The sequence below is a fragment of the Lepidochelys kempii genome, chromosome 3 (genome assembly GCF_965140285.1).
Source record: "Lepidochelys kempii isolate rLepKem1 chromosome 3, rLepKem1.hap1, whole genome shotgun sequence".
Classification (NCBI taxonomy): Eukaryota; Metazoa; Chordata; order Testudines; family Cheloniidae; genus Lepidochelys; species Lepidochelys kempii.
Genome location: NC_136382.1, coordinates 141,200,700 through 141,222,226, shown reverse-complemented (window position 1 = coordinate 141,222,226; position 21,527 = coordinate 141,200,700). Strand labels below are relative to the sequence as shown.

Genomic DNA, 21,527 nt, shown 5'->3' with positions numbered 1-21,527 from the left:
CTCTAGTGTATACAGTAGCTGTGGAAAAAATCAAAGAGCATGACCACCTCTCAAGTAAGAGGAGAAAGAAACAGGGATGCAGACTGGAATGAGAAATACCTGTTGTTCTGCATATACAGTTCTTCCCTTTGTCCTTTTGATTGTTCTGGAATGCAGCCACTCCACCGGGATTGAATCCATACTCATTGCATCACAGTTATGCTGGGCTGATCATGTGTTGAGGATGGATGGTACCAGAATGCCAAAGCAGTTGCTGTATGGCAAACTGAAAGTGGGTAACTGTGCATGAGGCGGTGAGAAGAAACAATTCAAGGACTCCCTGAAGCATGAGTTGAAGCAGTGCAATATTGACTTTGACACCTGGGAGTCATCAACAAAGATAGATCATACTAGTGAGCAGCAGACACTCGTGGGGTTACTCAGTTTGAGATTAATTCCCATGTGGATCTTGAGGCACAGAGGCTAAGTCATAAACAGTAGCAGATTCTGCGGGCACAGACTGTAATCCCTTCCTCGATATCAAGCTACATGTGCCTTCCATGAGGAAAGGACTGCCATTTGCAGATTGGTGGTTTTTGTCCACAGTTGTTCTCACGAGATATAATATCTTTATCAGCATAATTTCTGTTGTATGCAGAACAACAACAACAAAAATAATTAATTGCACCAAGGGTATTCAACAAAATGCTGGATTTAACAGCAGCACATCTACAAAGACCCAAAGGGTGAAACTTTGGACAACTGTCTCCTTAATGCCAGTTCACTTAATTCAGTAAGTCTAATGTGCTACTTGTTTCACAAGCTAGAGCTGGAAATCAGCTAGGAGAAATCATGTCAAATCCCATGTTTAAAAGATAACATTTATAAGTGAGACACTGGATTTGACTGTAGGCTCAGCATTCCTGCCAAAGGAGCAATTTTTCCACATGCTGCAGTTCTGTACACCCGACACAATCAACCATGCCAAAGGACGGAGTTTTTCATGGGGCTTGTTTGTGACACTCCATACAAGACTCCCAATAAGACCTTTACAACACTGGCTGGCACACGTATACACCCCAAACACGGGCAGTCTACAGAGGTATGTGACCATCCCACCAGAGGTGCTACATAAATTCTCCTGGTTGAAGTACAGAGAATGGACTAGTAGGAGTACAGTTCAGCCCTTGGCTCAGGCATTGGTGGTCTCAGCAGATGCATCCATGGTTCGCTATGGAGCTCACTTTCAGGAGTCACAAATGCAGGGTTTGTTGAATTTGCAAGAATCCATACCTCATTTGGCATCCACGAACTTTGGGTCATACACTGACGCTAAGATCATTCCTGCCCTTTGTCTTAGGGAAAATAGTTCAGATCCTAACCAATAACATTACTGACATGCATTATCTGAACAACAAGGGGATGCTTATTCCCCCACATTTTGCCAGAAAGTGACGAAACTCTGGTACTGGGGTATTCACCATTATGTACATCCTGTAGCCCTACACTTGCCAAGAGTACAGAGTATTCAAGCAGACTGTCTGAGGATGCTGAAGCAAGGCCAACACAAATGGTCTTTGAATGAGGTGGTGGCTCAGCACTTGTTCAGCAGGTGAGGACTCCTGAAATAGGTCTGTTTGTCACTAGGGAGAACACTAAATGCAACCTACTGTGATCCAGTGGGCAGGGACAAGGCCTCACCAATACCGTCCTATTGCACTGGTCCAGTGACTTTCCATATGCACTTCCACCCATGCTCTTAATACTCAGAAGATCCAAAGGGACAGGATAAAAGTTCTGTTGATAGCACCGGTGTGGCCAGGACAACACTGGTACACCAACTTGTTACAGCTCCCTTGGGAGCCCTCATACCACGTACTCCAATCTATAGACTTCTCTCCCAAGCAGCAGAGAAAATTCTTGTCTTAATTTTCCATCCTGGCACCTGGTCTAGATGATAGGCTTCTAATGGGTCCTCACCTAGTTGCAGTGCAAGAGTAATTGAGATCCTATCCTATCTAGAAAACCTGCAACACAATAGTGTTATGGACATCTTTTGCTCAACAGGTGATAAAGGCTTATGGCTGGAGTCTGCCCCCCTATGGGTATGTCTATGCTGCAATAAAAAAAAAATCCCTGGCACCTAGTCTCAGGGCCCAGATCAGCTGACTTGGGTTTGTGGGGCTTGGACTGCAGGACTAAAATAAAAGTGGAAACTCTCAGGCTGGAGCCCAGGCTCTGAGACTCATTCCCCTTGTGGGGTCAGAGAGCCTGGGCTCTAGCCTGAGCCCAAACATCTACAGAACAATTTTATAGCCCTGTAAGCCCGAGTCAGCTGACAAAGGCCAGCTTTAGCCATGCTGAAGGTCTTTTATAGCCACGTAGAAATACTCTGTAGCTCCTGTCTTGAACTATATACTGTACCTAATGGAGGCTGGCCACTATTGCATCCTAGAATATACACCAAACTGCTATTTCAGCCTGTCATCAGGGGTTTTTCCACACCACATCAACTAGATTTCTCAAGGGACAAATGCATGCCTTTCCAGCTGATAAAGAACCTACACCAGCGAGGGATTTAAATGTTGTCCATGGAAAGCTAATGCCTAATTGGCTATGCCTCCTGGTTGGTTGGAAGAGTCAGCAGACTGACTCTTTAAGCCCAGCTGCAGCAGTTCAGCAGCTGCTCAAAGCATTCAATCATAGCTGTTTTAGCCTGTGCCTGCTTCTTCCCAGCCCTGCCCGTGCCTTGTGTAACTCCTTGTGTAAAACCTCAAGATCCACATGGGAATTAATCTCAAACTGAGTAACCCCATCACTGTGTAACTCCAGGTAACCTGGTTCTGACCCTGGGTTCTGACCCCTGATTCCAGCTCTGATGCTTGGCTCTGGAATCTAGCCTCTGACTTTGGTTCTGACCCTAGGTACTGATGCCTGCTGTAACCACGAGACCCCACTGCCCACATCCTGGTCACTGCTCTAATCACTAGGCCTGACACCTGCCCCAACAACTAGACCTGACTGTCCACGTTCTAGTCATTGACAGTCACCTCCTGCATTTGCTTGTGTTATGCTAAAGCAGATGTCCCTTCTATAGGAATTAGGGTCCATTCTACATGAGCCACAGCTTCCTCAGTGGCATATCTATGATAGATACTCACAATAGAGAGATGCAGAAAGGCACATAAAAGTTCAGTTCATACCCATGTTAAATATTATGCCTCTTGTACCCATCCATACCCTTAAGCCTCTAAACTTTGCCTCTTTTTCAGATGCCATGTTCAAGCAGGGGGTGCTTGCTGTCCTCTACAAGTGGTACAGCTTGCTACCTTCTCTCAGGTGGGAATGCACAGAGGTCCTGGAAGAAGAAAGGAAGGAACTTACTGGTAGTTGTTGTTCTTCAGGAGTCTCCTCTGTGCGTTCACATTTTCCACTCATCTTCTCTTTTTCAGACTTCTTGTCACACTTTGGGACTCAGCAATTCAGGAGAATGAACTGAGATTGGTAGGGAGTCCGCTCCCTTTATATATACTCAGACCTCAGCCATCAACATTACTTGGGGGCATTGTGCACCCCAACAGACACAGTTTTGGTAGAGATTCCTTGCCTCAACACCAGGGAGCACCATATTCCATACTCGGGGATGCACAGAACCATTTCTCAAAGAACAGCCGTTATCAGTACGTTTCTTTTATGGGTTTTCCCTTCCAGATTATATGCATTTGTACCTGACTGTGAGTACACTAAGGTTCTTCTTTGAACGATGGCCCCTATTATATCTATGGGCACACTGTGCACAGGTAAACTATGGTAGTTCCTACTCAGGTCTAATGTGTATAGCTAACACTTTTATGTTAGGTAAGCTAAAGTACCAATTAATTTACCAGTATTGTAGGGCAGTGGAGATGGACAATGAGAGAGGACATTTCTACTAGCATAAACTGTTTCTCCATTGTAGATATGAACATGGTATTAACATCAGCTACACATTATACATACACACACATTTAATACTTCTTTTTTGGGCGTTTGAGGGGATGGGGAGGAGAGGAATTGTATTTCCTTCCAGCTGTACCTTATGGCACTAAAGTGCTGTAGAAAGGATTTGCTCTCAGTGTTCCATAGTTAGTGTTCTACGGTCTGATTCTCTTTTGGGGGTTTTTTCATATTAGCATGTGAATGCTAGGTATGCAATTGGTATGGTATCATTTAGCTTCGGAGAGTTGGGTTCCAATCTTGACATGGGTCACCAATTAAAATGGGTTGCTTGGTCTCATCCTTAAAGCTAATGGACATTTGTCTATCTCACATAACCTTCACCAGCTTGGCATACTGTAGTTTTCAATTTCTGCTGAAGAGGGGCCTATGGCTGAAATGGTTTGAGGATGGCATGTCAGGGTTGAGATGCATCAGAAGAGCTGTGGAGACTGTATTATATCTGGCTCAGATTATTGCTATGAATACCTCAGTTTCATGAGCACTAAATTAACCAAGAAAATTGTCAGATTTATTTGTGTGTTTAATATAATCTTCTGTGCTCTCTCTCTTTTAAAACCCCCCCTACCACTAGCATGTGAAGCACCAGTGTTTGCACCCTCCCTTATTACATGAGAGAATGCAATGATAAATCATCAGTGGGTGCCAGCACAGTACCTCCTGGGGGATCAGAAGTAATAGAATTTGGAGCATGACCAACTACATCAAGGCACTTTTTATTCTGTAGTGTGGAATATAATTAATTAACCTGTTTGTGTCTGCTATGCAATGACAGAGGTTACTTCTCTTGATCAATGGGTTGTAATGCCTACTCTCTGTACAATAATATTAATCATTACTTCATGTAGTTTCTTTCATATCATTCTGTAATCTTAGGAAATTACCTTTTGTGTTCAAGTTTCCCCACTCCGTAGCAGAAGTTGTTTCTTGCATCTGCAGCTGGGAGCCTTCTGATCAAGTTAGCAAGAGTTCTATGGTGTGTGTGTGTGTGTGTGTGTATTGCTTAATATGTGGTCAGTACTCTTGTCTAGCCACATCAACGAATTGTGTTGCTGTTGGAACCTTGCGTACATGAAATAATCATGATGACTGTTTAGTGTTCTTTTTAGCTTTTATGGTGAATGAATGTAATTGAGAAGAAAACTGGTGATTAAATGGTTAAAGTTACAGAATTCAGACTAAACTTTTTAATAAAATCTGAACAGATGATCTGCCTTTTTTTTTTTTTTTTTTTGAACTGGCAGGTTTCAGGCCCTCTAATTGGCTTCCCAGTTTTACAGAGTAATTACAGCTTCAAGCAAACTTTGTCATCTGTGGTTCAGAATGGTGTAAAGTAAACAGAACATTTTGAAATACAGCTTGTAGTTAGAGTTGCTCAGGAGAGTTTAACTAACCTATCTAATTTAGATAGCAGCATCATTTTATTTGAAAATGGTAGTTTACCTAATAATTTGGAATGTTTCAAACATTTTGTAGCCATACTGAATAAAATTAACCTTTGGCATTTTACATCATCTTTTCATTTTAAGGAGGTAAGTTCAATAATTCAGAAAGGTCCTTTGTATTTTTTAAATTCTTTTTATTTTTTCCTCATCTTAGATAAAGGATCAGAAATGGCCCGAAAGGAGACATTTTTTTCTAAAACTGTATTGCCAATTTCTGTTGATGATTTAGTATTGTATTCCTTTGAACATTAGTCTCCACCCAGATGTTGTATGTTCCCTAGTATTAAAAGGTCAGAAAACTCTCATGGTTGATATTGAATCCTAACTTCACTGAAGGATTTAGGATTAAAATTCGTAATTCTAAATTATAGATGGCTTGCATACAAGAACAAAAAGTTGAGTCTATTTACTGGTTTATTCATCTTTTTGAAAGATAATTTAGACTTCCAACTGTTTGAATTGAAATTCAGCCTTTTAATTACATTTGTTTATGTATAGTAGAAAATTTGAGGACATTATGGCGGCTTGTTCTCTTCTCTTGGTAGTGACTCAACTATTGCTTCAGCATCCTGAGCCAGCTCTTGGTAGCCAGCTTCACTTATTCCCCTGTGCTTTGTACTTCACTTTCCAAACTCTTTTTTTCTTTGTAAATGTAATGCAGTTTTTCAGTAACTAGTAGAAAAGAATTGTAATATTCTATATTATAGTACTTGCTCATTCATCTTTACACACATTTTTCATTAGCTGTCAGTGAAAGGAGAGATCAACAAATGAGCCCTTATTCATTTTCAAATCATAGTAAGAATTTTGCTTACCCAAATAAATGTGCATACAATAGCTTATGAGGTGTATGGGTGTGCCAGATGCCAGTAAAAACTTCAGTGCTTTCACCTGCTTGAGAAATATGGGTAAAACATCAGTTTTTGAAGTGTGGTGTTACTCTGCTTTTCTAAAACTGTTTTTCTTTTTGCATTGGAGACAAAAGATCACATTCATCTTGCCATGTGCAGATGGAAAAGGGTGCCTTTAGCTACAAGCACTACCTTGGCATCCTTGAGCAGTCCAAAATCTGACACCACCCTCAAGTTGCACACCTGTTTTACAAATGGAGATCACTCTATCTGTATGAGAGACACCAATACAAATTCCATCAACTCTTCTGGCAGTTTTCTCCAGCCCACAAACATTATCTCAGTTTTGCCTGCAACTAACTAGCTTTCATCCATGCCCCAAGTTCATCTGGGCATTGGGTAATTCATTCCATGGCTTTTTATAAATACTGGATGTGTATAAACTATGTATAATTTAACTAAACAATTTTATTTGCTGTTACCATATTATAATAGCAATACTTATAAGAAAAAAATGTCTCTTATATCTTTCTAGAATGCCAGCTAATGAAAACAGAGCGACCAAAGCCAAATACATTTATTATTAGATGTCTTCAGTGGACAACTGTCATAGAGAGGACATTTCATGTAGACACTCCAGAAGAACGGTGAGGAATGTTATGTCTTCCAAATTCTTGGGCAGAAGTTTCAGCACATCTACCAGTATGGCACAAGTCTTGATTTTGATTACTACATAATCTGATTATTTGTGTGCAACTATTTTAAGAATTTATATATTAGCCTGTGGAAAATGTTCCTAGTTCATATCAAATATAAGATAAGAACTTTATATAACTGAAGGGAAAGAATGTGTTCAGCTTATCCAAATTTGTGTCATGACATCTTTCTGAAGTGTTTCACCTTCAGCAACATAAACCAAATATGAAACTCGTTTTTTTTCTCTCAGTAGCTCTGAATTTCTTTTCATTCCAGTATATCTTTTGTTTTGTCAGAAAATGCAATATCCTATGACTACATCTTTAGTTATAATTACAATTCCTTGTTAGAGCGGATACTCTAGTATACACATTTAAGTATAAGAATAAGAATTAACTCTTCATTCGCAAGACAAGTGTGTAGGAGACATGAGATGAAGTGCCATGTAAGTATCATTACTTAGCTGTATTGTGATCCTTGTTATCTCTTAGTGCCCACTTCCAGTTGAGATTAATACCATGGTTTGGCATTATGTTAGAAATTGCATAGCTACTAGCTTTCCTTTCGGTGTTGTTAATATTATATTAGTATAGATATATACACACATTTAAATGTAGTTAGATTGTTCTAAAAGCACAGCATTGCCTTATACTGTGCAATTCTTGTTTCTTAATGATATTCCTTTAAAAAGCTCACCAAGAAACATAGACTGTATAGGGATTGCAGAATACTGTCTACACTAAACTCTGAGCTATACTTTGACTCATTAAGATATTTAACTTGCTATTAAAGTATTTACAGAATCAAACACATTTAATTATTGTGATATAATCTACCATGCACACACATCCTGTGCTGCTGGATCTAGAGCATATACCACTTGTCGGACTATGTAGTGTATGGGAGTAAACTGAAGCAAATTACTTCAGTAATTCCTTCATTATGTAACATAATAACTTTGCAGGTAAAATAGTACTACTGTGGGTGCATTCATTAGAAAACATTTGGTTGCAGAAGGGGTCAAGCCGTGTTAGTTTTTATTAATAGGAATTTTGGTTTATTCTTGATAGGGAAGAATGGACAGAAGCTATCCAAGCTGTAGCAGACAGGCTTCAGAGGCAAGAAGAGGAGAGAATGAACTGTAGTCCAACATCACAGATAGACAATATAGGAGAGGAGGAGATGGATGCTTCCACAACCCATCATAAAAGAAAGGTAACAGGATACAGAGATGACTGATAAGATTCCATGATATGTAAATAGCTTGTGTATAATTGTGCATTTGTATAGAAGTAATATGCAAAGACAATTATTTATAGAAAGTTTCAGTTGACCATAAAGCATGGAAGTATACATTTCTTTTATTTAAGCTGAACTCCTCTAATTTCGTTATTTTAATATAACTCACTTTTTGAGCCCACAGTTCACTCCTTCAGGCATCAAATCTTAACAGATATATACACTAATTACTTTTTCAGAGTCTGGTTTAACAAATTGTCAACTAATTCATTATACATTTTCACATTTTAGTTTTTTGACTCTTCTAGAAATTTGGAAACAGGAGTTGCCCTAAAGGAAAACTATTTGCCTTTCTCATACAAATAGTCCTATTTAAATATATTTATTATTTGCATGAGAAAAGTAAGCAGGATTTGGCTTTTAATGACTTTAGTCTTCCGCAGAAAGCAAAATATCTGTGCTCTAGTTTTTAATAAAGCAAAACCAGGTTCTGCTATGTGCAGCTGTAACAATCTCTTCATCATGCATCATCAGGAAGGTTTGAATCCTGAGCTTTTAGCATTGCAGCACAGACTTCTAGCAATTATGATCCAGGACAAACTATGGTACATCTGTTAACAGGAAGAGTCCTATGTGAACCAGCCACTAGAGGTGGAGATATAACACAATGAAAGAGTGGGTTACCTGTGCATGATTTAGCACTATTTTACAAACAGCATGCCCAAAGATATGGCAGGGCCTTTCTGGTAGGTAATGTGGCTAATTTGAAGGGATTTGGGTCTGCCTAGCTAGAGATCTGAGTACTATTCCCAATTTATGTAATTTATCAGTGAAGTATAAGACACTGCATATCAATAAGGGTTGTCAGCGGTACAGAATTATTAACACAACTTATAAGAAGTGCCTTTGGAACTCATGGTCTCCCTTTGTCACTGTTCAGTGTGTCTTTCCATAGGCCAAAAGGGGTGGGAGGGAGTAGGAGGAGAAAGATGAATTTTTTTTTCTGTGTCCTATCGAGGACTTGAGCTCTCTGTGAAATCTGAAGTGAGATGCCTGAAATGAGTGCATGTACAGTGCTACAGAATGTTGAGGGATTTTGGCAGCAAGTCTAAAGCAAGCTGTAAAAAGCTAACCTCAGATGGGAAATGGAGATTTTTGATACGTAATAACTCAGCTGTACTTGAATAGAGTTTTTTTGAGGCCAGTAAAGGGTACATCCGTGATGCTATGGCCATTTCCCTGCAAAAATTCAAAGAAGGTTTCAAGAATTGTTTTAAAATGGAAAATGTTAAGTAACCTTAATACAGGGTGTGTTGTCACTTTCCCTGTATGTCCACAGAGTCAGCAGCCAGCAGTCCTGAATACTATAATAATGTTAATCATTCAGAATATTTTTTCTTGCTTCTTTTATTAAAGTCTCTTTTCTGTAAGAGAAAAGATAATAATCGCTGGTTAGAAATCAGTCTAGACATATGATTTTGTGAAGCTCTTATAGTTGTTGGTATACTCAGAACCACAATTTATAACCATATAATCCATCTACCTTGTCATTTCTTTTCTATATGGATTTGTTTAACATCAGGGGTTTGTTGTACAATATGTCGTACACACAGTAGCTTTGTCACATGATTCTATATCTAAGCCCAATGAATTTTGCTTGTGCCTGCTCCATATGGTACACTTATGAGTAGAAGAACATAATCAGATTAAGAAACAAATACACAGAAATGGGACTACTCTGCTCTAGAAATGTAGTAAATTGAGTCTGTAAATAAAATGATCTTTAGAGTACATGATTTAATTTTGATAGACGAGGCTCCATCATCTTCAGTCTGGGTATTTCTGTAAATCAAAGGTGGTGCTTTTCATAAATAACTTTAAAAATCTTAATGGATATTGTAGCTATAAAATGCTAATGCCATCACTAGAATCCTGAAATACATTATGCCAGATTAGTATATGAAGATTGTTTTTATTCCTCTCTGCACTTGTTCCTTATGGGCAGGATCTTGCTCTCATTGAAATCAATGGCAAAACTCCTGTTGATTTAAATAGGAACGGAATCAGTCCCTTTATGCACAGAGTATGTTCTTATGAGTTTTTCACAACTTGTTGTAAAGCCTGTTCTCTTTCTCATCCTTCAAATAAAACACCAGTAGTGGAGTCAATCAGCTCTATACAAGCATTAACTATGTGAACTTTTCTTAGTTATTTTGGCTTCCAACAACAGAAGCATGGAACCTGCAACTCTGCTCTCTCCATCTTTCTCTTACCTCATAAATTTGTTCTTCAGGATTCAGAATGAGTAAGAAGTAAGAAAAAGAACAAACAGTACCAGAACACTGGAGAAATAGGAGGTGAGGGGGAGGGACAGAGAAGAGAACCTCATCTAATAGATGGAAGCCCCTCAAGAGTCTAATTCCCTATAACCCTCATGTGAATGGCTGTTTGCCCCTTTACCTCATCAAAGTTTTTAGTAGTCCCAGCTCTTTCATTCCTCTGGTTGAGTGGTGCTTCTTCAGTCTCCCAACATCCACCCATTGTATTCCTTGGCAGGCCTCACTGTGTTACTCTGCACTGTTTGCCATCTCTGAGCCCTTTGGTAAACACAGGAAGAGAACAGGAAGAGACTTTTGTCTTCACCACTAGGTCTATGACCATGGCCCGCTGTTAAGCCACTACTCAAAATCCTCCAAGGCTATTGCCTTCCTTTGTAATACCTGCTTTGATGTGGCATGTGTGAAAACTAGATCCATGATAGCACTGATTTTAGTTTCATTTGTGGAGATATTAGATTACAGATTCTTACAATAGGACTGGCTTTCTGCCCTTCCCTTAATATACCTATAAATGTGTTCATCTAGACCAAAGTATTCCCTTCTTCGTTGATGCTGTGCTAACTTTCTGAATTAACTTTGATAAGACTGTACTCACCCCAGTCTGCAGTGATTCTGAGGGAAGAGATGATCCGTTTTATGGAGGCCTTAGCTGGTCACACAGATTTCTGACTTTTAGAAGTGGTATGGCATGAAGTGCTTTCACTTTCCTTCTTCAGGCTCACAGAGTAGATGATCAACTGCCCTTTGGTAATCAAGCGGTTGTCCAATCCCCCAGGGGGAGAATGGCCAGTCTTACAGGTTAAGATACAAAGGATTCTGCCCAACCATGACCAAGCCGGTGTTCTGTTGAACAGGGATTTCTTGTGCTTTTCACTCTGCAAGAATCATATCTCCAGGCCATTCTCAGGCAGGCAGTTTTCACTACTTCAACACAGAGAAGAGCAAGAAAGTTGTTTGCTGCATGTTTGTTTACAAGACTGTTAAAATAGAGCAGATGACCTGGCTTCTTCTGTCAGAATTCTAATTGTGACTTGTGGGGAGATGAATAGATTCCAGGGTCCCAGAAGGGACCATTGTGATGATCTAGAATGACCTTCTGTATAACACATCCCATCTTGATTTAAAAATTGTCAGTGATGGCAAATGCACCATGACTCTAGTGATTAATTACCATCACTGTTAAAAATTGATGCCTTTAGAACACTGGAGCCCCATGAAATTCTTTTTATTTTTTATAGTTTTTTATATGGGGGGTGGGGGTGGGGGGATTTCATGTTCTGTTTTATCTGTGTGTATGGTGAGAAGCTCTGGGGGATGGTTTCGATCCTGCCCTTAGAAGGTGGGAGGCACTGGGAGTTGCAGATTGCAGAGGGAGCCAGCCCTGCACTCACCCTGCAGCAGAGGTTCCTGTCCTGCAAGGCTGGGCCTGCCAGGTTGCAACAACACTCACTCAAATTTGCACCCCTTCCACCTCATCATTCCTGGAGTGGGGAGCTGGGCCCAGGAGCTGTGGCTACAGAGTGAGTTTTTCATTTTATTTAGTTTAGACATTTTTTGTTCAGTTTTGTGTTATTTCGTATTTGTAAAAAACACAGGGCTCTAGAGAAGACTAGTCTTTAGCTGAAGATACGTGATTAACATCTTCCATGTGGTCACCACACACTTGTGGTCACACATTACATGGTGGACCTGTTTGCAAAGCACAGTTGTAATTTAGAAGTGCTCTTCAAGCATCTGCTTAAAAGTTCCATGTGTCAACCATAATGTAATTATGCTTTATTATATGCAGGTTGGAACATAGAACAGAGAAAATTAACTACAGTAAAAGCTGTGTTATCCAGCACTTTACCAACCAGAAAGACCTAGAAACTGGCATTTCTGATAGGGTTGCCAGCAGTGTTCCCTCTCATTTTTCCCACCTATGTGCGGAATGAATTTTGTTATGCGTACCAATATGGAGGTGATGCGTGACAGGTGTCGGATCTGGGGCCAAGGGCTTCGGAGTGTGGGAGGGGACTCAGGGCTGAGGCAGAGGGTTGGGATGCAGGGGTATGAGGGGTCCGGCTGGGGGTGCGGTCTCTGGGGTGGGGCAGCAGATGAGCGTTTTGGGGTGCAGGAGGGTGCTCCAGAGCTACGGCGGAGTGAGCAGACTCCCCACAGCTCTCTCTCCCCGCAGCAGCACCTGGGCTGGGAGAGAGTTGCCTCTCCCCGCCGCATCAGCTGCAGAGCTGGGACCACAGGATAGGTGCCCCTCCCCTGGCAGGTCTGGGCTGGGTCAGGGCCAGGGTAAGGGCCCTAGCCACGGCAGAGTTGGGGCCAGGGGAGGTTGGGACCGGGGTAAGGACGCCCCTCCTCTGGTTGTGGCAGGCCCCTGAATGGGTTCTGCTAAGAAGGCTGCTGTGTGGCTGCGCAGCTTACAGAGAATTTAAGTTGCCAGGTGTCTGGATCTGGGTGGTGCTAACCTCGGGCGGCTCCCAGCAAGCAGTGACATGTCCTTGCTGCTGCTGCTAGGTAGAGGCGTGGCCAGACAGCTCTGCGTGCTGCCCCTTCCCTGAGCGCTGGCTCCGTAGTTCCCATTGGCTGGGAACCGCGGCCAATGGGAGCTGTGGGGGCGCCACCTGGATCCAGAACCCTGAAACCACTCCTGCACTCCAGCCTCTTGCCCTGAGCCCGCTCCCACACCAAAACTTACTCCCTCCATTGGTAAGTATAACTTTTAGTTAACCGGAATTTTTGACTAGCTGGCACGTCCCATTCACGCAACATACCAGATAACAAAGCTTTTACTGTACTTGATTTTCTTTTTGTCATAATCTTCTCCTCCTTCCTCATTCTGTCCCCTTCCTTTCCTCATTGCTCTTGCTTAGACATCTATATTGGTTTGGAGGTATCTGGACTGATAAATGTGGATAGAAATTATATAATCTAGATCAATATCTGTTTAGTGAAAAGAAGAGATCGGGACTGAAAGTCCAAGGATCTAATTCCTAATTTACGTATTTTGTTAGTTTTATTTAATTTTGGTCGTGCTTCCTTGGAACATTTTTTTGAGGTCGCTGAGACATTCATTGTTGAGACAAATATTGTTTAGTATTGTTTAACTGATGGTGTGCTCTGTGCTGTGAAAATGAAAGACAGTCTTTCCCTTGAAGAGGTTGTAGCTTAATTTCTGTTGGACCTCAAACCCTTTCCTGTCCAGGCACTTTGTGCAGATTCTTAATATCTTCTGCTCATTTCTAGAACTTTCAGTACTCTGTTTATTGCAAGAACAATTTTCTCCCAATCTATGAAAGAAGCTACTGCTATTCAGCAACAGAGTAATTATCACCACTAACTAGTAGCTGTATCATGTACTACCTACATGTTGATAAGATTTATAGATTGATGGTAGAAGGCTCTTTAATTTAGAAGACAAAAGCATTCTGTGAGTTCTCTGCTCGTCCTCAGGGGTTTAGATATATTATGATAGCTGTGCAATAACTGAGAAAGGGTCCATGTAATTATTTGAACAGCTATCTCTCATTTTTAGAACCTAGAGAAGTATATTTATGATCAGGATCGAACATTAGAGTTTGATGATAGCTGGTCACTGTATAATTAAAACATTTTGTTAATATACAGCCTGTTTCTGATTTATGAACTTTCACAGGTGCCTATTCACATGGAAAATATATATAAAATAATGTTGATTATCCTTTTGAAAGTCTTTATGGAGTTTTAACAATTATTACAGATTATATTTTCTATAAATAAGGATAAAAATGAAAAAGTAAAGCACAACTGTTTTTAAGTCTGAGTTAATAGAAAAACTAATGGAGAGGGAGAAAAGAAAAATCCATGAATTGATGGGTCAAAGATCAACATTAGTATATCAACATGTTGAAATAGTACCAATAAATCCATACAGGTGTAATGTACAGTTACATTCATAATTGGAGGAAAAAAACTTGTAAAATATTTTTAGGAAAGGAATCATGCTAAGCCAGGGGTTCTCAAACTTCATTGCATCGTGACCCCCTTCTGACAAGAAAAATTACTACATGACCCCAGGAGCCATGACAGAAGCCTGAGCCTGCCCACGCCCCACTGCCCTATATGGGGGGGGCCAAAGCCCGAGCCCCACTGCCCAGAGCAGAGGGGCCAAAGCAGAAGCCCAAGAGCTTAAGCCCCTGGTGAGGGGCCTGTAACCTGAGCCTCAGCACCTGGGGCTCGGGCTTGGGCTTCGGGCCCAGGCCTCAGCAAGTCTAATGCCAGCCCTGGCAATCCCATTATAATGGGGTCACAACTCACTTTGGGGTCCCGACCCACAGTTTGAGAACGACTGTGCTAAGCCTTCACTAAAAATTAACTGGTTAAAGATTTTAATAATAAAATCATCATATAAATTTAAAACCGAGTAAAAGAAGCATTCTTGATTAGGTCCTTTTTGAGATGATCTCTACCTGTTAATCCTCTTCCTTCTCTTTTGTTCTAAAAACTTCTTTGCATGATCAAATTGTTTAAACGTCTGGAGTTCACCATTATCAATTATCTTTGCTTTAGGTGGAAAGACCTTCACAGCTCTTTGTGCCCCAGTCACTTGCAATTTTTGACTTCTCTTTTTTTATGCCTCAGAGTTTCCTGTGCTAAATCAGCAAACATATTTACTCACTTGCCTATAGGTCTCAGGTTTTGTGCAGTTCCAGGTGTGGAATTTTTACAAATTATTTAATGATCAAATTTTCAAACAGATTACCTAAAATCATAAACTTCATCTTTAAACACAGTTGTGTAGATTTATGGCAGGTAAAAGGCATAGACAGTCATGGAAAGTGAAACCCTCTATTTATCTACCAGCAGGTTTTTCAACAATAAAGGTGATAGAATTGATGTAATATACTTAGACTTCTTGAAGGCATTTGACTTAGTACTGCATGACATTTTGATTAAAAATCTATGATGATTCAAAATTAACATCTCACGTAAATGAATTAAAAACGGTCTAACTGAAAGGTCTCAAAACATAATTATAAATGGGGGAATCTTTGAGTGTGTGTGTTTCTATGGTGTTCCACAGGGATTGGGTCTTGGCCCTATGCTGTTTAACATTCAGTGACCCAGAAGAAAACTTTAAATCATCACTGATAGTTTGCAGCTGACACAAATTTGGGGAGTGCTAAAATAATGAAGGGGACAAGTCATTGATAGAGAACCTTCTGGATTGCTTGGGAGGCAGGGCACAAACACACAAGTGTTTTAATATTGCCAAATGTAAATATATACATCTAGGAACAAAGAATGTAGTCCAAGAAGGTTGTTGATAAAGAGGAGAGGTTTCAGATAAGAGCCATGAGAATGAATAAAGAATTAGAAAAAATTAGAATCTATAGTGATAGATTCAAGGAGCTCAATCTGTTTAGTTTAACAAAAAGAGGGGTAAGAGGTGACTTGATCACAGTCTGTAAGTACCTTCATGGGGAACAGGAATTTGATTATGGACTCTTTAGTCATCAGACAAAGCTACAACATGATCCAGTGGGTGGAAGTTGAAGCTAGACAAATTCAGACTAGAATTAATGGACACGTTTTTAACAGTGAAGATAATTGACCACTGGAACAATTTACCAAGGGTCATGGTGGATTCTCAATCACTGGAAAACTTTAAATCAAGACTGGACATTTTTCTAAAAATATGCTCTAGTTCAAACAGGAATTAATTCAGGTAAGTACTGTGGCTTGTGGTATACAGGAGGTCAGACTAGATGATCACAGTGGTCTGTTTTGGCCTTGATAAATAAGTTCTGTCTAAGGATTACAGGGATATTTTGTTCTCCATGGTCTACACAGTTCTGAGCATCTCTGCTGAATATACCAAGTAGTGCAAAGCACGATAGGATGTTTGCCAAGCAGGAAATGTGATTCACTAAAATATTCTTATATAGTAGTCACAAAACATACATTAGATGGGAACAAAATTTAAGTACCACTGAGTTGGACTGGATTCAGAGTGGAGACCTACAGCAAGAGGTCATGAGGTATTTAGTCATCCTGTATGTGCTCATTTAAGTGGTGGTCCTGTATCTTTTTATATTTTAGCTTTAAAAATTCTACATTGAGCATTAAAGTTGCAAAGCCAAGTACTAGGAAATGCCAGAATTAATTTTGTTGGTGCAACTTTAGTTATGCCCCTGGTGCATATGCATTTATAAACAGACTTTAATTACATAATCACTCACCGTCTTTTCCCCCATGGATTGTCAGCAGGATTTCAACCTAGGAGCTTCAGAGCCACAACACAGATCTCTGCCACTTGAATGAAAGGAGTGAATGATACAGAAGTAGGCTTTTATTTTGTATGTGTATCAGCCCTAGAGAGGGAAATAACACATGCTTGGCCAGTGGATTACACAAGTGTAGGTGAGACAGCAGTGGGATGTTGGATATTGGGATTCCTGGGTTCTGGTTCTGGTTCTGGCAGCAGAGTGTGATCTAGTGGTTAGAGTCATCAGAGTCAAGCATGCAGGTTTTGCACACTCATTCTAAAGGCATCATGGCTAAGTGGATGAGTTTTGCATTGCTTTTGTCTTGGAGACCTGGGTTCTTTTTCTACATCTGCCTGAAGTGGCCATGTGCAACATCTCAATTACCTTATTTGTAATCTGGGGGGAATGATAGTTTCCTGTCCCTAGGGTAGGGATATGAGACCTTGGTCAGTAGAGAAGACAGTGCATAGAAATATTAACATCAATCTGTAGAAGAGGTGAGACCAGAACCCATAGTATTCTGGCTCCCAGCTGAGTACACATTATCTGGGACCAAAGGTTATTTTATGGGAGAGTCTCTTCCCTCGCTTCTCTCCCCTCCCCCCAATGTATGACACTTAGGGCTTGTCTACACTGGCGATTTACAGTGCTGCAACTTTCTCGTTCAGGGGTGTGAAAAAACACACCTCTGAGCACAACAAGTTTCAGCGCTGTAAAGCGCCAGTGTAGAGAGTGCACCAGCGCTGGGAGCTGTGCCTCTTGTGGAGGTGTGTGTGTGTTTTTTTTTTTTTTTAAGAGCGCTGGGAGAGCTCTCCCAGAGCTGCGCCACAACCACATAAGCCACATTGAAGTGCTGCCAGTGTAGACAAGCCCTTAGCAAGGCATGTATGTGGAAAAGCAGCCTAGTGCATCATTGTCATTTGAGATGTGTGACAGATGAGAGGCCTAGTTGTCTATACAAGCAATCTTCTTTTTTCCTTCATAAGAGAGGGGGTGTGTGTGTGTGTGTGTACATGCACGTGCACACACGGTCTTTATTAGGTATGAACAAAAATACCTAGGCATGGAAATGGGTTGAGAGTAGCCAAGTTGTGGGAGAATTATCATTAAATACCATTTCTCCCAAAGCAAGACCAGGAATGAGGAGCACCCTTTCACTGACAAGATCAGATTTAGTGGATTAGGTTGTTACTTGCAGCTCCTAAATGCCTTTCTCTGGCTTGGCCCCTTCTAAACACTCCTGGATTTCTAACAGTTGGTGATTTCTGGGTTCCTTATTTTCCAGATTTTTAATTTTTTTTAGAGACTTTCTTAAACTAGAGTATTTTATATAGTTTTTAAATTTGCAATTTCTGTTTTCATGTTTTCAGTCTGTATTCAGTGTTCACAGTATCTTGACACCCTTTATTAGTGCCTTCTGTAACGTCAAAACTGTTTTTAAAGAGTTATCAAGAGGCTTCAGGATGGTTTCCTCAGGATAACTAACCCCATCATGTAAAGACGGAGTGAGCGATGGTAGACTCAACAGATTCATCAGCCTCTTTACCGCCTGCTTATATCGATAGATATGAAGGTTTCCAGATCTGTTTGCTGCTAATATTTTGATTTCTTGGAATCCATTTTGTAGAAGTTTAGTTAAGTGAAAGAAAATAAAAATGCAAACATAAACACCAGGCTGGTTCTGAAAACAATCACGCAGTAAATTCTATACCCAAAGACTTAAATCAGCCAACAGCTGGTGCTAAGCTGCAAGGTCTGTTACTGGCATTGTATTGCAGTTAGTGGATCATGTATGGCTTTTTTTTTTTTTTTAAAAAAAACAACCCCATAGTCCAGAGCCAGCAGCAGCCTGGTGTTAAAGGAAGCTTGTGAGTGGCCATATTTCTTCACTCCCTTCTGCTAGAGTTGATAATCTTTCTTAAACTGGCAGAATCCATGAATTTCAGAGGTAAGACTAATTTGTTCTGTATGTGCTGTTGCTAAGAATGATTACATATGATATATTTTTGGAGGTTTTTTTTAGGGAATATAAACTGCAATAATTATATTAATGAATGCATTAAGAATGTAGTTGAAGCCTTAAACTAAAATGTTCTTCACTATTCTGAATTTGATTGTGGAAATTCACTATTTGTATAACTTGGTCTTAACTTCCTATCAATGGTACTGTTTGGTAGTGGCAGTGCACCGAATGTGCATATCTATACATACATACATACAGAGAGAGAGAGAGAGAGAGAATCAGAATCTGCATAGTACAAATCCTATTCTTGATTTTTGCTCCATCCAGACAATGAATGATTTTGACTATTTAAAACTGCTGGGGAAAGGCACTTTTGGCAAAGTTATTTTGGTCCGAGAGAAAGCAAGTGGAAAATATTATGCGATGAAGATTTTGAAAAAAGAAGTTATTATTGCAAAGGTAAGCTTATATTTTAATAATTTTTCTGCTCAAGTATTCCTTTGGGTGGGAAATTCCATATATAAGAGGCAAAACACCTGTGGTTTCTGATGGTAACTATAAGTTTGTAAAGGGATCTAAGTTCTCTTAACATTTGTACTTCATGTGACTTTTTCCATTGCCTTACCAATCTAATGAGCAGAAAGCACTTGGATGCATCCTTGCTGTGGTCGTCTGGATCTATGTTTAGGAAAGCATCAGACAGATTGTGCAAGTCAGGTTTAACTAAGAAGAAAATGTACTGTGAGAAGTACTGTAGGCTTACAGGAAAAGATTATTTAAAAGTAAACTGGGATCATTCTCAGAGTAATTTGCGTGAAGTGGAGAAATTAAATCTAGCTTATATTTTATTCCCTACCTTGCTAGGTAAGGCAGCTGTTCATGGGATAAAGAATTAAAACTTTCCATTCCTGTGGGACAGGAAAAATCTGAAGTTTATGCATGCAGGGCTGATGTTAAAGGGGCAGGATCAAATAGTTTAAACTTACTGTTTGATTAGCCTGGTATTGCCAACTGTTGTGATTTGATTCTTAGGCTGTCGCTGTAAACTCTCCATGTAGCCGCTCTAATCTGATGGGAGAGAGCTCTCCCATTGGCTAAATTACTCCAGCCCCTGCAAGTGGCGGTGGCTATGTCGGCTGGAGAAGCTGTAGTGTAGCTATAGAGTGGAGATGGGCAAATTACGGCCCATGGGCCACATCTGGCCCATGGGACCATCCTGCCCGGCCCTTGAGCTCCTGGCCGGGGAGGCTAGCCCCGGCCCCTCCCAGCTGTCCCCCCTCCCCCACAGCCTCAGCTCGCCGTGCCGCCAGTGCTCTGGGTGGAGGGACTGCGAGCTCCTGCCGGGCAGTGTGGCGGCGGGGCTGGCTCCGGCCAGGCAGCGTGGCTGTCAGTCCCGGTGCTCTGAGTGACATGGTAAAGGGGCAGGGTGCGAGGGGGTTGGATAAGGGGCAGGAGGTCCCAGGGGTAAGTCAGGGGACAGGGAGCAGGGGGCGGTTGGATGGGGTGGAAGTTGGTGGGGGGGTGATCAGGGGATGGGGAACAGGGGGTGTTGGATAGGTGTGAGAGTCCTGGGGGGGCTCTCAGGGGGCGGGGGTGTGGATAGGGGTCGGGGCAGTCAGGGGACAGGGAGCTGGGGGGGAAATCCTGGGGGGGGGGCGGTTAGGGGTGGGGGGTCCTGGGAGGGGGTGGTCAGAGGACAAGATGCAGGGGGGTTGGATGGGTCGGAGGTTCTGAGCAAGGCAGTCAGGGGGAGGAAGCGGCAGGGGGTGGATAGGGGGCAGGGACCAGGCTGTTTGGGGAGGCACAGCCTTCCCTGCCTGGCCCTCCATACAGTTTCGGAACCCCGATGTGGCCCTCAGGCCAAAAAGTTTGCCCACCCCGCTGTAGAGTGTAGCTCAAAGAGTTCAAGGCCAGCGGCACCGTCAAATCATTTAGCGTGACCTCCTGTGTAACACAGGCCCTTAAATTTCACCTAGTTACCCCTGTATTGTGCCCAGTAACTTATTGTGACCTTTGCAATATTTGGTGGTTTATGAAAACCCCAGCTGCTGGTATCAGATTATTATGTGAGAATTTTATCTTTCATCTTAGAGAGTAAATTTCTTGTCACGTGGAAAAGTTTAAAAATTTGAACTCTAGATGCTGCAATGTCAGAAGGCAAATCCAAAGAACCCCAATCTGATGATTTTTGTTGGCCTGACTCACGATATTTGAGTGCCTGGGGTTGGCAAAACTGATAACGATAAAATTCTAATCGGATTTTTCTCATGCATTTTATATATTTCACTTTTAAAATATCACTCTATACATTTTTGCTTTTAAATATAACTGTGGGATGAACTGTGATATGCCAGAACTTGCAGCCAAGGAGGATGGGGGCTATGGTGGCTTTGTGTCTTCCTGATTCTGGACAGCTCCAAGGGCTAGAGCAGTTCTCAATGCAGTTTAGACAATCCTGTGGGTGTACAGCGGCTGCTTCTGTTTGTTCTATGGGTGTAAGTGCTCTTCAGAGCAGCCCTACCCCCAGCACCTTTGTCCTCAGCATGGCCCTTATGTTAGTGCTTGTGTAGGGGTCCCCAGGAGGCAGTCTGATGGCTATTTTTCTTAGTTCCTGTGCTGAGAGAATCCTTACCTGGCTGCATGCAGGGCCTTTAGAGTCCCTTTAAGCCATTTTCTTGCCCTTTTGCCCAGTGTAAAAGTGCCATAGTTGGGGTGGCTTTTATATCAGTTAGACAAAACCAATATTTTGGCTTCCCTTTTTTATGCTGATGGCTGCT

The 21,527-nt window shown here is 41.3% G+C and overlaps 1 protein-coding gene across 4 annotated transcripts in view; it reads left to right on the top strand.

The window, feature by feature from the left end:
* Positions 1-21,527, top strand: part of AKT3 (AKT serine/threonine kinase 3) — a 270,822-nt gene that overhangs the window by 144,201 nt on the left and 105,094 nt on the right. For 3 of the 4 annotated variants that reach the window (XM_073338271.2, XM_078852231.1, XM_078852230.1), the window contains exons 4-5: positions 6,807-6,918; positions 8,038-8,182. In XM_073338271.2, coding sequence (XP_073194372.1) covers positions 6,807-6,918; positions 8,038-8,182 — 257 coding nt within the window. Of the gene's footprint in view, positions 1-6,806; positions 6,919-8,037; positions 8,183-19,077; positions 19,210-21,527 lie in introns of all 4 variants that reach the window. The other variant, XM_073338263.2, reaches the window with a different exon arrangement.